The 15,386-nt window shown below is 37.4% G+C and overlaps 1 protein-coding gene across 3 annotated transcripts in view; it reads left to right on the top strand.

Moving 5' to 3' along the window:
- DMXL2 (Dmx like 2) overlaps positions 1-15,386 on the top strand; it is a 174,489-nt gene that overhangs the window by 96,731 nt on the left and 62,372 nt on the right. For all 3 annotated transcript variants that reach the window (XM_082620084.1, XM_082620083.1, XM_082620085.1), the window contains 2 exons: positions 1,280-2,956; positions 5,943-6,053. In XM_082620084.1, coding sequence (XP_082476210.1) covers positions 1,280-2,956; positions 5,943-6,053 — 1,788 coding nt within the window. The remainder of the gene's footprint in view (positions 1-1,279; positions 2,957-5,942; positions 6,054-15,386) is intronic.

The raw sequence follows: 15,386 nt of genomic DNA, 5'->3' as shown, positions 1-15,386 counted from the left end.
ATGATCCCTATTATTTATTTATTTAAATATTTATTTATTTATTATTTTTTGGCTGTGTTGGGTCTTCGTTTCTGTGCGAGGGCTTTCTCTAGTTGCGGCAAGCGGGGGCCACTGTTCATCGCGGTGCGCGGGCCTCTCACTGTCGTGGCCTCTCTTGTTGCGGAGTACAGGCTCCAGACGCGCAGGCTCGGTAGTTGTGGCTCACGGGCCTAGTTGCTCCGCGGCATGTGGGATCTTCCCAGACCAGGGCTCGAACCCATGTCCCAGGCATTGGCAGGCAGATTCTCAACCACTGCGCCACCAGGGAAGCCCCTCCCTATTATTTAGATAGAACAGGCTCGGATGTTTAAGTGGCTTTCCCACTGTTAGGCAGGCATTGATAGAATGGAACTTGAATCCAGGCCTTCTGATCCCAATCTTAATCACTATTACCTCTCATCTTATAGTTTTTTTAAAATTAATTTATTTAATTTATTTATTTTTGGCTGCCTTGGGTCTTTGTTGCTGCGTGCGGGCTTTCTCTTGTTGTGGCGAGCGGGGGCTACTCTTTGCTGTGGTGCGTGGGCTTCTTGTTGCGGTGGCTTCTCTTGTTGTAGAGCATGGGCTCTAGGTGCAGGCCTTAGTAGTTGCAGCATGTGGGCTCAGTAGTTGTGGCACACAGGCTTAGTTGCTCCACAGCATGTGGGATCTTCCAGGGCCAGGGCTCGAACCCGTGTCCCCTGCATTGGCAGGCGGACTCTCAACCACTGCCCCACTAGGGAAGTCCCTCCCCTCATGTTATAGTTGACAATAGATGGGAAGTGTTAGTCTTTGGCAGTCAGGAATGAATATGAGGGTTCTGGTTCAGTGTTAGGAGAGCATGAATTAAACCTAGTGAAGAAGGTGAGTGTCTGTTTAGCTGACTGAAAACATTTTGTGGTGGGGGTAGATCTAGTGTCTGGATTATTTGCGGGCCAGTTAGGGGAATTTGAAAGGCAAATTTTAATGACTACCTAAGTATTTATGATGAAAGTGATAAAAGGTATAGAATGAAAGTCCAGTGAGGCATGTGTGGTAAAGACATATAAATTACAGCAGGTGACAGGTTTATTGATTAAGCATTGACTTGCTTCATTGCTTTTGAGTTTTATTTTAATGAAATATTTGGTTTAGCAGGGGACTGCAGAGTTACTCTGAAGAAGCTCATAGTGGATTTGGATTAATCACATTCTAGAATTTGATTATTAGCATATTATTTTGTGTTTCTATTACTATGACGATCTGCTTTTTCTTTTTTAAGGCCACCTGAGTTCCTCTTCAATTTATCCAGTGTGCCTGGCACCTTATTTAGTGGTTACAACTTGTTCTGACAATAAAGTACGCTTCTGGAAATGTAGTATGGAAACCAATCTACAATGTAAAACTGATGAGAAGGAAACCTATTATTGGAGGAGATGGCCCTTGATGAATGATGAAGGAGAAGATAACAGCAGTACAGTGAGCATTGTGGGAAGACCAGTTGCTGTTAGCTGTTCATACACAGGTCGTCTTGCAGTGGCTTACAAACAACCTATCCATCACAATGGTTTTGTTTCTAAAGAATTTTCCATGCATGTTTGCATATTTGAATGTGAATCTACAGGAGGTTCAGAATGGGTTTTAGAACAAACAATTCATCTTGATGATTTGATCAAAGTTGGGAGTGTACTTGATTCAAGGGTCAGTGTCGACAGTAATCTCTTTGTGTACAGCAAATCAGATGCACTTTTGAGCAAGGATAGATATCTTATTCCGAATATCAAACATTTAGTACATTTGGACTGGGTATCAAAAGAAGATGGCTCCCACATTCTCACAGTAGGGGTCGGTGCTAATATCTTCATGTATGGGCGGCTTTCAGGAATTGTGACTGAGCAAATCAATAGTAAGGATGGAGTAGCTGTCATTACTTTACCACTAGGTGGAAGTATCAAGCAAGGAGTTAGGTCAAGATGGGTTCTTCTTAGATCTATAGACTTAGTGTCTTCTGTTGATGGTACACCTTCACTGCCTGTTTCTCTCTCTTGGGTAAGAGATGGGATATTGGTGGTAGGAATGGATTGTGAAATGCATGTATATGCACAGTGGAAGCATGCTGTCAAATTTGGAGACGTTGACGCTGATGGTCCTGATGCAGAAGAGACAGCAATACAAGATCATTCTGCCTTTAAATCTAATATGTTGTCAAGAAAAAGTATTGTTGAGGGAGCAGCTATTGCTGATGATATTTTTTGTTCACCAACTGTAGCTCAAGACGGTGGCTTATTTGAGGCTGCACATGTACTTTCCCCTACTCTCCCACAGTATCATCCAACCCAGCTGTTAGAATTGATGGATTTAGGGAAAGTTCGCAGGGCTAAAGCTATTCTCTCTCATTTAGTAAAATGCATTGCAGGAGAAGTTGCAATAGTTAGAGATGCTGATGCTGGAGAAGGAACTAAGCGACATATCTCTCGAACCATTAGTGTAAGTGGCAGTACAGCAAAGGATACAGTCACCATAGGGAAAGATGGTACTCGAGATTATACTGAGATAGATTCTATTCCCCCACTACCGTTATATGCATTGCTTGCTGCCGATCAAGATACAACCTACAGAATTTCAGAAGAAAGTACAAAACTACCACAGAGCTATGAAGATCATATGGAAAGTCAACCAGAGGATCAATATTTAGAGCTGTTCCAAATCCAGGATATAACAACAGATGATATTGACTTAGAGCCAGAAAAAAGAGAAAACAAATCAAAAGTAATAAATCTTTCTCAATATGGACCAGCTTACTTTGGCCAAGAACATGCTAGGGTACTTTCAAGTCATCTTATGCACTCAAGTCTACCAGGCCTTACCCGTTTGGAGCAGATGTTCCTTGTAGCTTTGGCTGATACAGTGGCTACCACCAGTACTGAGCTCGATGAAAACAGAGATAAGAGTTACTCAGGTAAATACTCTAACTAAAAATTTATAAAGTTATCATTAATAGAACTGTTTGTATTTATCTATATAATGACTCACATATTAAATTGCAGTCTTTCTTTAAACCTTGCAGGGAAATGACCTCTCTAGTTGATAGTTACTATTAATGATTAGTTGTAAAAGGAAAGGTGATTGGGGTAGGCTATGACTTGTGCATGTGACTTTATGTATTTGTGATATCTGTGTGAATCCTCACATGAATTTTTACCCTGAAACCTTCATATCATTTTGGACATATAGTCTTTTGGTTTTTTTGAACAGATTGATTCCTATGGTTTATTTTTATTTTAATTTTAGTGATAATAATGGCCCATTTGTTAATTTTACTATTGAACCACCAGGTTGTAAGGACCCGCTGGGCTCAACTTGTTCATCTTTGCATTTCTAGGTATAAATAAATTTTATAATTACCTAATTTTCTCCAAAAAGTCTCTTGAGAAAGGGGTTTTCATACATTTTAATGTAACATGTGTCTTGCTGAATTCGTTCTGTAACCGGAAAAATTCTGGCTGCCTCCTGAAACTAGATTTCATTCTTTTTTATGCAGATAGTTGAAAGTAATGGTGTTGATTCTAAATGATGACATTAGCAAAGGAAACCGAAAATGATTGATCATTCATTCATTCAGTAAATATTGTGGAGGAGTGAACAATTGCTATGTGCCAGGTGCTTCATGTACTTTATTGTATTTAATTATAACAACAGTCTTCTAGTAGGTAGCTACTATTATACTTAATTTTATAGATGAAGACTCTGATCCTTAGGGAGATTAAGTGACACATAAGATCACATAGGTAGTAAATGGCAGAACTGGGGTTCAGATGTGGGTAAATCATTGCCTCCAAGCCTATACTCTTCTAATTATTTCACAAGATTTCCAAGTTTGAGGGAAAAAGACTGTTCCTCAAAGCTACCTGGAATATATCTCTTCATATAGGTTTATGCCTTTATAATATATCTCCAAGGTTTTCTGTAGATTAAAATAACTAGTGACCTTTAGAGGATTTTGCCTATGAGTTATTTTCTAACCATATTAATTAAAAAAAATTTGAATCATTATGAAGTTGTGTGCAGTTGAGCAAGATTCTCCCCAGAACAGCCTTAAGCCTTTGTTGCAAACTTAATATATGTTAGAGTTTTTATTTGAGACATTAAGAAAATAGATACATCATAATCCATGAAAAACAGTTTAAATTTTCGGATACAAAACTGTATCCTTAGTTAGGCAATATAAAAATGGTTCCTCCTGGTCACAAAGGATTTTCATTAGGTAGATAAGGCAGGAATGAATGTCTCCATTTCACAGGTAGCAAACTGAAGCTCAGAGATTAAATACTTGCCATCTCAGTAAATGGATTCTAAGTAAATGAATTCTTCCATTTGTTCAAGTAAGACAATTTAGAGGTATTCCTGACTGCTTTCTCTCCTGCCCTAATCCAGTCCATTGGCGAATGCTATTAGTTCTACTGTATGGAGACTCCAGTCATTTCTCATCACCTATTCTGTTTCCACTCTGGTCCAAGTCACGTCACATTCTGCCTAATTATTGACAAAGTCTCCTACTAAACTGTTCCGTTCTTGTTACCCCAGTCTATTCTTCGCATAGGAATTAGTGATTATTTTAAAACAAAATCACATTAAATCTCTCCTCTACTCAACAAACACTGTGGCTTCCCATCTCACTTTAGAACAAAAAGCCAAATGCTTCAGTGATCTACAAGGCTCTTTGTGATCTGTGCTCACTTCCATTCTACTGCATTGTCTTCCTTGCTGTCCCACAAACACACTAGGCACATTCCTGTCTCAGGGTCTTTGCGCATATTGTTTCCTCTGCACAGAATACTTGTCTTCCAGATTTAAGCATGCCTCATTCCCTTACCTCCTCAGATTTCTGCTGAAATGTCATCTTGTTGGAAAGTTTTTCCCTGGCCTCATTATATCAAATAGAACCCTCTTACCCCAGCACTCCCTTTCTCTCAGTCCTGCTTTATTTCTCTCAATAGCATTAATTTCCACTAGACACATTACTTCTTTATTGTTTGTCTCTGTCTTCTAAGATGTAAGCACCCTGAGAGTGGAGACTTTGCCTTATTCCCTGCCAAACCCCCAGTACCTAAACTGTGCCTCCAATGTAGTGGATGCTTACTTTGTTGAATGAATACATGAGTGAGTGGATGAACAAATATAGCTGATGGGAAGTAGAGGTGGAACTTTGACAATTTAAAACATTTTATTTTCTTCAAGAAAATATTTGATTCAATACTCTTGAGTACTTCCTAAGTGGCAGTTACCAGGCTAGGCGCTGTTAGTATTTTTCTGTTTCTTTTATCCAACAATGCCTATAATTTTGAGTAAACTTGCCATGCTTTCATACCTCTGCTCAACTTTTGACTAAGAGTAAATTTGTGGAATCAAGGTTAGAGTTCAGCCTTAACTTGGTAACACTAGCCTGGGGAGTCAAATTTGAAATCTTTGAATAATGAATCTTCTGTATTTCATTGGAGCTAACCAACCTAGAAAATATTACCTATTTAATCATATAATAAATAATTTTACTTTATTATGTAATTCCTGTTTTTAAATCTCATCTGAATTTGCACAGGAAATATTTAAAAAATTATACCTAACTTACTATACTAATATATTTTTATTGGATTTCAAGATTTTTTTCCTTTTCATTTATTATGAGTAGCTCTGAGTACTATTATTACCTGTACTAATAGGTACCTATATTTTTCCCAATTTTTTTCATTTGGCAGTTTTAATATATACATATGCTTTTTGTAAAGCTGTATAAATAAAGATATTGAAGTGTTCAGAAAGGAATACACTCAAAAATATATATATATTGTGTAAATTATTATTATTATATTTAATGTTTATTTTCTAACTTTTTACTGGTTTGTGATTTGTTGCATTCCTTTTTCCTTAAACATATTTCCTCTTTGCAGGAAGAGACACATTAGATGAGTGTGGTTTGCGGTACTTACTAGCTATGCGCTTGCACACTTGCCTTTTGACATCGCTGCCTCCTTTATACCGAGTACAGCTGCTTCATCAAGGTATTGTTTGAAACTTCGTGCAACTTTTATTTCGTACAGAAGTGGTTAGTTTATTCATATTTGTGTCTAAGCATTAGTAAGTCAACATATGCATACCTATCACTAGCCTTAAGATCTTCCTGTCACAGGAAAATAAGGTACCCACTTACCTTTTTTCTATGTTATTTTTCAGCTGTATTCTGTGACTTTTGCTCATCTGTCTCAGTTTCTTAGACTTCAGTCACTAAAGTCATAGTAGTTTAAGTAAACTTAGTATGCCTGAGGTTGTAACCTAAAGTGGCCCTGGATTTCTATGATGCCTGATACCTTTTCTTTAAAAATTATGTAAATTTTGTCCTATGCATTATTATTTGTGTTTATTTTAATATAAGCATTATGTGCTAAATTATTTACTTACAAGTAAAGCTGATGTTTCATGAATATCTGCTGTAGAGTAATCCAGTAGATTTGTATACTTTTAGCACACTGCCACGTACCCTGATTTGCGATATATAGGTTTATATCGGCCCCCTAACTTAATAGATTAAAAAATCAAAACTATAGAGTTTAAAGTGACCTCCCAAGATATAGGGCTATTTGTTTATAGAGAATTCCAGTGCAGTGGGCTGTGTTCCTTTTGAAACCAGCATCCTGGATACAGCCCCATAAAATATGCTTTAGTATTGTAGGACCTGGAATACCAGGCTTTATAGTTTGTTACTCTTACCCACAGTACTTACCCTTTACCCTCAATAAATGTTCTTTGAAAATATGACTACAAACATATGTCATATTCTGTCATGTTTTTAAACTATAATTCATCTATATGGTCCTTTATATTTTCTAAAAATACAAATTTTGCTGTTTTTTTCCTATTTGAATTATCACTGTTAATGAATGACCTTATAACCTTGCATATAAATATTTATGTATATATCTGATTACTTCCTCATGTTTGTTTTCTAGTAGTGAAATAACTGAATCAAAGGGCTTGAAAATTCTTTTTTTTTTAAACATCTTTATTGGACTATAGTTGCTTTAAAATGGTGTATTACTTGCTGCTTTATAACAAACTGAATCAGATACATATACATATGTTCCCATATCTCTTTCCTCTTGCGTCTCCCTCCCTCCTACCCTCCCTAGCCCACCCCTCTAGATGGTCACAAACCACCTAGCTGATCTCCCTATGCTATGTGGCCGCTTCCGACTAGCTATTTATTTTATGTTTGGTAGTGTATATATGTCCATGCCACTCTCTCACTTTGTCACAGCTTACCCTTCCCCCTCCCCATATCCTCAAGTCCATTCTCTAGTAGGTCTGTGTCTTTATTCCCATCTTACCCCTAGGTTCTTCATGACTTTTTTTTTTCTTAGATTCCGTATATATGTGTTAGCATACGGTACTTGTCTTTCTCTTTCTGACTTACTTCACTCTGTATGACAGACTCTAGGTCCATCCACCTCACTACAAATAACTCAATTTCGTTTCTTTTTATTGCTGAGTAATATTCTGTTATATATATGTGCCACATCTTCTTTATCCATTCATCCGATGATGGACACTTAGGTTGCTTCCATGTCCTGGATATTGTAAATAGAGCTGCAATGAACATTTTGGTACATAACTCTTTTTGAATTATGGTTTTCTCAGGATATATGCCCAGTAGTGGGATTGCTGGGTCATATGGTAGTCCTATTAGTAGCTTTTAAAGGAACCTCCATACTGTTTTCCACAGTGGCTGTAACAATTTACATTCCCACCAACAGTGCAAGAGTGTTCCCTTTTGTCCACACCCTCTCCAGCATTTATTGTTTCTAGATTTTTTGATGATGGCCATTCTGACCGGTGTGAGATGATATCTCACTGTAGTTTTGATTTGCATTTCTCTAATGATTAATGATGTTGAGCATCCTTTCATGTGTTTGTTGGCAATCTGTGTATCTTCTTTGGAGAAATGTCTATTTAGGCCTTCTGCCCATTTTTGGATTGGGTTGTTTGTTTTTTCGTTATTGAGCTGCATGAGCTGCTTGTAAATTTTGGAGATTAATCCTTTGTCAGTTGCTTCATTTGCAAATATTTTCTCCCATTCTGAGGGTTGTCTTTTGGTCTTGTTTATGGTTTCCTTTGCTATGCAAAAGCTTTTTTTTTTCCTTCTGCTGCGGTACACAGGCCTCTGACTGCTGTGGCCTCTCCCATTGTGGGGCACAGGCTCCGGACGCACAAGCTCAGTGGCCATGGCTCACGGGCCAGCCTATCCGTGGCATGTGGGATCCTCCCAGACCGGGGCACGAACCCGCGTCCCCTGCGTCGGCAGGCGGACCCTCCACCACTGCACCACCAAGAAAGCCCTGTGCAAAAGCTTTTTAAGTTTCATTAGGTCCCATTTGTTTATTTTTGTTTTTATTTCCATTTCTCTAGGAATGGGTCAAAAAGGATCTTGCTGTGATTTATGTCATAGAGTGTTCTGCCTGTGTTTTCCTCTAAGAGTTTGACAGTTTCTGGCCTTACATGTAGGTCTTTAATCCATTTTGAGCTTATTTTTGTGTATGGTATTAAGGAGCGTTCTAATCTCATACTTTTACAAGTACCTGTCCAGTTTTCCCAGCACCACTTATTGAAGAGGCTGTCCTTTCTCCACTGTACATTCCTGCCTCCTTTATCAAAGATAAGGTGACCATATGTGCATGGGTTTATCTCTGGGCTTTCTATCCTGTTCCATTGATCTATATTTCTGTTTATGTGCCAGTACCATACTGTGTTGATTACTGTAGCTTTGTAGTATAGTCTGAAGTCACGGAGCCTGATTCCTCCAGCTCCATTTTTCATTCTCAAGATTGCTTTGGCTATTCGGTGTCTTCTGTGTTTCCATACAAATTGTGAAATTTCTTGTTCTAGTTCTGTGCAAAATGCCAGTGGTACTTTGATAGGAATTGTATTGAGTCTGTAGATTGCTTTGGGTAGTAGAGTCATTTTCACAATGTTGATTCTTCCAATCCAAGAACATGGTATATCTCTCCATCTATTTGTATCATCTTTAATTTCTTTCATCAGTGTCTTATAATTTTCTGCATACAGGTCTTTTGTCTCCTTAGGTAGGTTTATTCCTAGATATTTTATTCTTTTTGTTGCAATGGTAAATGGGAGTGTTTTCTTAATTTCACTTTCAGATTTTTCATCATTAGTGTATAGGAATGCTAGAGATTACTGGGCATTAATTTTGTATCCTGCTACTTTACCAAATTCTTTGATTAGCTCTAGTAGTTTTCAGGTAGCATCTTTAGGATTCTCTATGTATAGTATCATGTCATCTGCAAACAGTGACAGCTTTACTTCTTCTGTTCTGATTTGGATTCCTTTTATTTCCTTTTCTTTTCTGATTGCTGTGGCTAAAACTTCCAAAACTATGTTGAATAAGAGTGGTGAGAGTGGGCAGCCTTGTCTTGTTCCTGATCTTAGTGGAAATGGTTTCAGTTTTTCACCATTGAGGAGGATGTTGGCTGTTGGTTTGTCATATATGGCCTTTATCATGTTGAGGAAAGTTCCCTCTATGCCTACTTTCTGCAGGGTTTTTATCATCAATCGGTGTTGAATTTTGTCAAAAGCTTTCTCTGCATCTATTGAGATGATCATATGGTTTTTCTCCTTCAGTTTGTTAATATGGTGTATCACATTGATTGATTTGCATATATTGAAGAATCCTTACATTCCTGGAATAAACCCCACTTGATCATGGTGTATGATCCTTTTAATGTGCTGTTGGATTCTGTTTGCTTGTATTTTGTTGAGGATTTTTGCATCTATGTTCATCAGTGATATTGGCCTGTGGTATTCTTTCTTTGTGACATCTTTGTCTGGTTTTGGTATCAGGGTGATGGTGGCCTCGTAGACTGATTTTGGGAGTGTTCCTCCCTCTGCTATATTTTGGAAGAGTTTGAGAAGGATAGGTGTTAGTTCTTCTCTAAATGTTTGATAGAATTCGCCTGTGAAGCCATCTGGTCCTGGGCTTTTGTTTGTTGGAAGAGTTTTAATCACAGTTTCAATTTCAGTGCTTGTGATTGGTCTGTTCATATTTTAGATTCTTCCTGATTCAGTCTTGGCAGGTTGTGCATTTCTAAGAATTTGTCCATTTCTTCAGGTTGTCCATTTTATTGGCATATAGTTGCTTGTAGTAATCTCTCATGATCTTTTGTATTTCTCCAGTGTCAGTTGTTACTTCTCCTTTTTCATTTCTAATTCTATTGATTTGATGAGTCTGGCTAATGGTTTATCAATTTTGTTTATGTTCTGAAAGAACTAGCTTTTAGTTTTATTGATCTTTGCTATCCTTTCCTTCATTTCTTTTTCATTTATTTCTGATTTGATCTTTATGATTTCTTTCCTTCTGCTAACTCTGGGTTTTTTTTTTTTGTTCTTCTTTCTCTAATTGCTTTAGGTGCAAGGTTAGGTTGTTTATTCAAGATGTTTCCTGTTTCTTAAGGTAGGATTGTATTGCTGTAAATGTCCCTCTTAGAACTGCTTTTGCTGCATCCCATAGGTTTTGGGGCGTCGTGTCTCCATTGTCATTTGTTTCTAGGTATTTTTTGATTTCCTCTTTGATTTCTTCAGTGATCACTTTGTTATTAAGTAGTGTATTGTTTAGCCTCCATGTGTTTGTATTTTTTACAGATCTTTTCCTGTAATTGATATCTAATCTCATAGTGTTGTGGTCGGAAAAGATACTTGATACAATTTCAATTTTCTTAAATTTACCAAGGCTTGATTTGTGACCCAGGATATGATCTATCCTGGAAAATGTTCCATGAGCACTTGAGAAAATTGTGTATTCTGTTGTTTTTGGATGGAATGTCCTATAAATATCAATTAAGTCCATCTTGTTTAATGTATTATTTAAAGCTTGTGTTTCCTTATTTATTTTCTTTTTGGATGATCTGTCTATTGGTGAAAGTGGGGTGTTAAAGTCCCCTGCTATGAATGTGTTACTGTCGATTTCCCCTTTTATGGCTGTTAGTATTTGCCTTATGTATTGAGTTGCTCCAATGTTGGGTACATAAATATTTACAATTTTTTTTTATTAGTTTCTGCTTTATAACAAAGTGAATCAATCATACATATACATCTGTTCCCACATCCCTTCCCTCATGCATCTCCCTCCCTCCCACCCTCCCCATCCCACCCCTCCAGGGTGGGGTCACAAAGCACCGAGCTGATCTCCCTGTGCTCTGCGGCTGCTTCCCACTATCTACCTTACGTTTGGTAGTGTATATATGTCCATGCCTCTCTTTCGCTTTGTCACAGCTTACCCTTCCCCCTCCCCATATCCTCAAGTCCATTCTCAAGTAGGTCTGTGTCTTTATTCCTGTTTTACCCCTAGGTTCTTCATGACATTTTTTTTTTAATTCCGTATATATGTGTTAGCATACGGTATTTGTCTTTCTCTTTCTGACTTACTTCACTCTGTATGACAGACTCTAGGTCTATCCACCTCATTACAAATAGCCCAGTTTCGTTTCTTTTTATGGCTGAGTAATATTCCATTGTATATATGTGCCACATCTTCTTTATCCATTCACCCGATGATGGACACTTAGGTTGCTTCCAGCTCCGGGCTATTGTGAATAGAGCTGCAATGAACATTTTGGTACATGTCTCTTTTGGAATTATGGTTTTCTCAGGGTATATGCCTAGTAGTGGGATTGCTGGGTCATATGGTAGTTCTATTTTTAGTTTTTTAAGGAACCTCCATACTGTTCTCCATAGTGGCTGTACCAATTCACATTCCCACCAGCAGTGCAAGAGTGTTCCCTTTTCTCCACACCCTCTCCAGCATTTATTGTTTCTAGATTTCTTGGTGATGGCCATTCTGACTGGTGTGAGATGATATCTCATTGTAGTTTTGATTTGCATTTCTCTAATGATTAATGATGTTGAGCATTCTTTCATGTGTTTGTTGGCAGTCTGTATATCTTCTTTGGAGAAATGCCTATTTAAGTCTTCTGCCCATTTTTGGATTGGGTTGTTTGTTTTTTTGCTATTGAGCTGCATGAGCTGTTTATAAATTTTGGAGATTAATCCTTTGTCAGTTGCTTCATTTGCAAATATTTTCTCCCATTCTGAGGGTTGTCTTTTGGTCTTGTTTATGGTTTCCTTTGCTGTGCAAAAGCTTTGAAGTTTCATTAGGTCCCATTTGTTTATCTGTGTTTTTATTTCCATTTCTCTAGGAGGTGGGTCCAAAAGGATCTTGCTGTGATTTATGTCATAGAGTGTTCTACCTATGTTTTCCTCTAAGAGTTTGATAGTTTCTGGCCTTACATTTAAGTCTTTAATCCATTTTGAGCTTATTTTTGTGTATGGTGTTAGGGAATGATCTAATCTCAAACTTTTACATGTCCCTGTCCAGTTTTCCCAGCACCACTTATTGAAGAGGCTGTCCTTTCTCCACTGTACATTCCTGCCTCCTTTATCAAAGATAAGTTGGCCATATGTGCGTGGGTTTATCTCTGGGCTTTCTATCCTGATCCACTGATCTATCTTTCTGTTTTTATGCCAGTACTACACTGTCTTAATTACTGTAGCTTTGTAGTATAGTCTGAAGTCAGGGAGCCTGATTCCTCCAGCTCCGTTTTTCGTTCTCAAGATTGCTTTGGCTATTCGGGGTCTTTTGCTTTTCCAAACAAATTTTGAAATTTTTTGTTCTAGTTCTGTGAAAAATGCCAGTGGTAGTTTGATAGGGATTGCATTGAATCTGTAGATTGCTTTGGGTAGTAGAGTCATTTTCACAATATTGATTCTTCCAATCCAGGAGCATGGTATATCTCTCCATCTATTTGTATCATCTTTAATTTCTTTCATCAGTGTCTTATAATTTTCTGCATACAGGTCTTTTGTCTCCTTAGGTAGGTTTATTCCTAGATATTTTATTCTTTTTGTTGCAGTGGTAAATGGGAGTGTTTTCTTGATTTCATTTTCAGATTTTTCATCATTAGTGTACAGGAATGCCAGAGATTTCTGTACATTAATTTTGTATCCTGCTACTTTACCAAATTCATTGATTAGCTCTAGTAGTTTTTCGGTAGCATCTTTAGGATTCTGTATGTATAGTATCATGTCATCTGCAAACAGTGACAGCTTTACTTCTTCTTTTCCGATTTGGATTCCTTTTATTTCCTTTTCTTCTCTGATTGCTGTGGCTAAAACTTCCAAAACTATGTTGAATAAGAGTGGTGAGAGTGGGCAGCCTTGTCTTGTTCCTGATCTTAGTGGAAATGGTTTCAGTTTTTCACCATTGAGGACAATGTTGGCTGTGGGTTTGTCATATATGGCCTTTATTATGTTGAGGAAAGATCCCTCTATGCCTACTTTCTGCAGGGTTTTTATCATCAATGGGTGTTGAATTTTGTCGAAAGCTTTCTCTGCATCTATTGAGATGATCATATGGTTTTTCTCCTTCAACTTGTTAATATGGTGTATCACGTTGATTGATTTGCATATATTGAAGAATCCTTGCATTCCTGGAATAAACCCCACTTGATCATGGTGTATGATCCTTTTAATGTGCTGTTGGATTCTGTTTGCTAGTATTTTGTTGAGGATTTTTGCATCTATGTTCATCAGTGATATTGGCCTGTAGTTTTCTTTCTTTGTGACATCCTTGCCTGGTTTTGGTATCAAGGTGATGGTGGCCTCGTAGAATGAGTTTGGGAGTGTTCCTTCCTCTGATATTGTTTGGAAGAGTTTGAGAAGGATGGGTGTTAGCTCTTCTCTAAATGTTTGATAGAATTCGCCTGTGAAGCCATCGGGTCCTGGGCTTTTGTTTGATGGAAGATTTTTAATCACAGTTTCAATTTCAGTGCTTGTGATTGGTCTATTCATATTTTCTATTTCTTCCTGATTCAGTCTTGGCAGGTTGTGCATTTCTAAGAATTTGTCCATTTCTTCCAGGTTGTCCATTTTATGGGCATAGAGTTGCTTATAGTAATCTCTCATGATCTTTTGTATTTCTGCAGTGTCAGTTGTTACTTCTCCTTTTTCATTTCTAATTCTATTGATTTGATGAGTCTGGCTAATGGTTTATCAATTTTGTTTATCTTCTCAAAGAACCAGCTTTTAGTTTGGTTGATCTTTGCTATCGTTTCCTTCATTTCTTTTTCATTTATTTCTGATCTGATCTTTATGATTTCTTTCCTTCTGCTAGCTTTGGGGGTATTTTGTTCTTCTTTCTCTAATTGCTTTAGGTGCAGGGTCAGGTTGTTTACTCGAAATGTTTCCTGTTTCTTAAGGTGGGATTGTATTGCTATAAACTTCCCCCTTAGAGCTGCTTTTGCTGCGTCCCATAGGTTTTGGGTCGTCGTGTCTCCATTGTCATTTGTTTCTAGGTATTTTTTAATTTCCTCTTTGATTTCTTCAGTGATCACTTTGTTATTGAGTAGTGTATTGTTTAGCCTCCATGTGTTTGTATTTTTTACAGATCTTTTCCTGTAATTGATGTCTAGTTTCATAGCATTGTGGTCGGAAAAGATACTTGATACAATTTCAATTTTCTTAAATTTACCAAGGCTTGATTTGTGACCCAAGATATGATCTATCCTGGAGAATGTTCCATGAGCACTTGAGAAAATTGTGTATTCTGTTGTTTTTGGATGGAATGTCCTATAAATATCAACTAAGTCCATCTTGTTTAATGTATCATTTAAAGCTTGTGTTTCCTTATTTATTTTCATTTTGGATGATCTGTCCATTGGTGAAAGTGGGGTGTTAAAGTCCCCTACTATGATTGTGTTACTGTCGATTTCCCCTTTTATGGCTGTTAGTATTTGCCTTATGTATTGAGGTGCTCCTATGTTGGGTGCATAAATATTTAAAATTGTTTTATCTTCTTCTTGGATCGATCCCTTTATCGTTATGTAGTGTCCTTCTTTGTCTCTTCTGATAGTCTTTATTTTAAAGTCTATTTTGTCTGATATGAGAATTGGTACTCTAGCTTTCTTTTGAGTTCCATTTGCATGGAATATCTTGTTCCATCCCCTCACTTTCTGTCTGTATGTGTCCCTAGATCTGAAGTGGGTTTCTTGTAGACAGCATATATGTTGGTCTTGTTTATGTATCCATTCAGCCCGTCTGTGTCTTTTGGTGGAGCATTTAATCCATTTACATTTAAGGTAATTATCAGTATGTAAGTTCCTATTCTCATTTTCTTAATTGTTTTGGGTTTGTTATTGTAGGTCTTTTCCTTCTCTTGCATTTCTTGCCTAGAGAAGTTCCTTTAGCATTTGTTGTAAAGCTGGTTTGGTGGTGCTGAACTCTCTCAGCTTTTCCTTGTCTGTAAAGGTTTTAATTTCTCCATCAAATCTGAA

Source organism: Mesoplodon mirus, assembly GCF_964341445.2.
Source record: "Mesoplodon mirus genome assembly, chromosome: 4".
Lineage (NCBI taxonomy): Eukaryota > Metazoa > Chordata > Mammalia > Artiodactyla > Ziphiidae > Mesoplodon > Mesoplodon mirus.
Note: the sequence above shows the minus strand (reverse complement) of the source record. Positions and strands in the feature narration are given on the sequence as shown.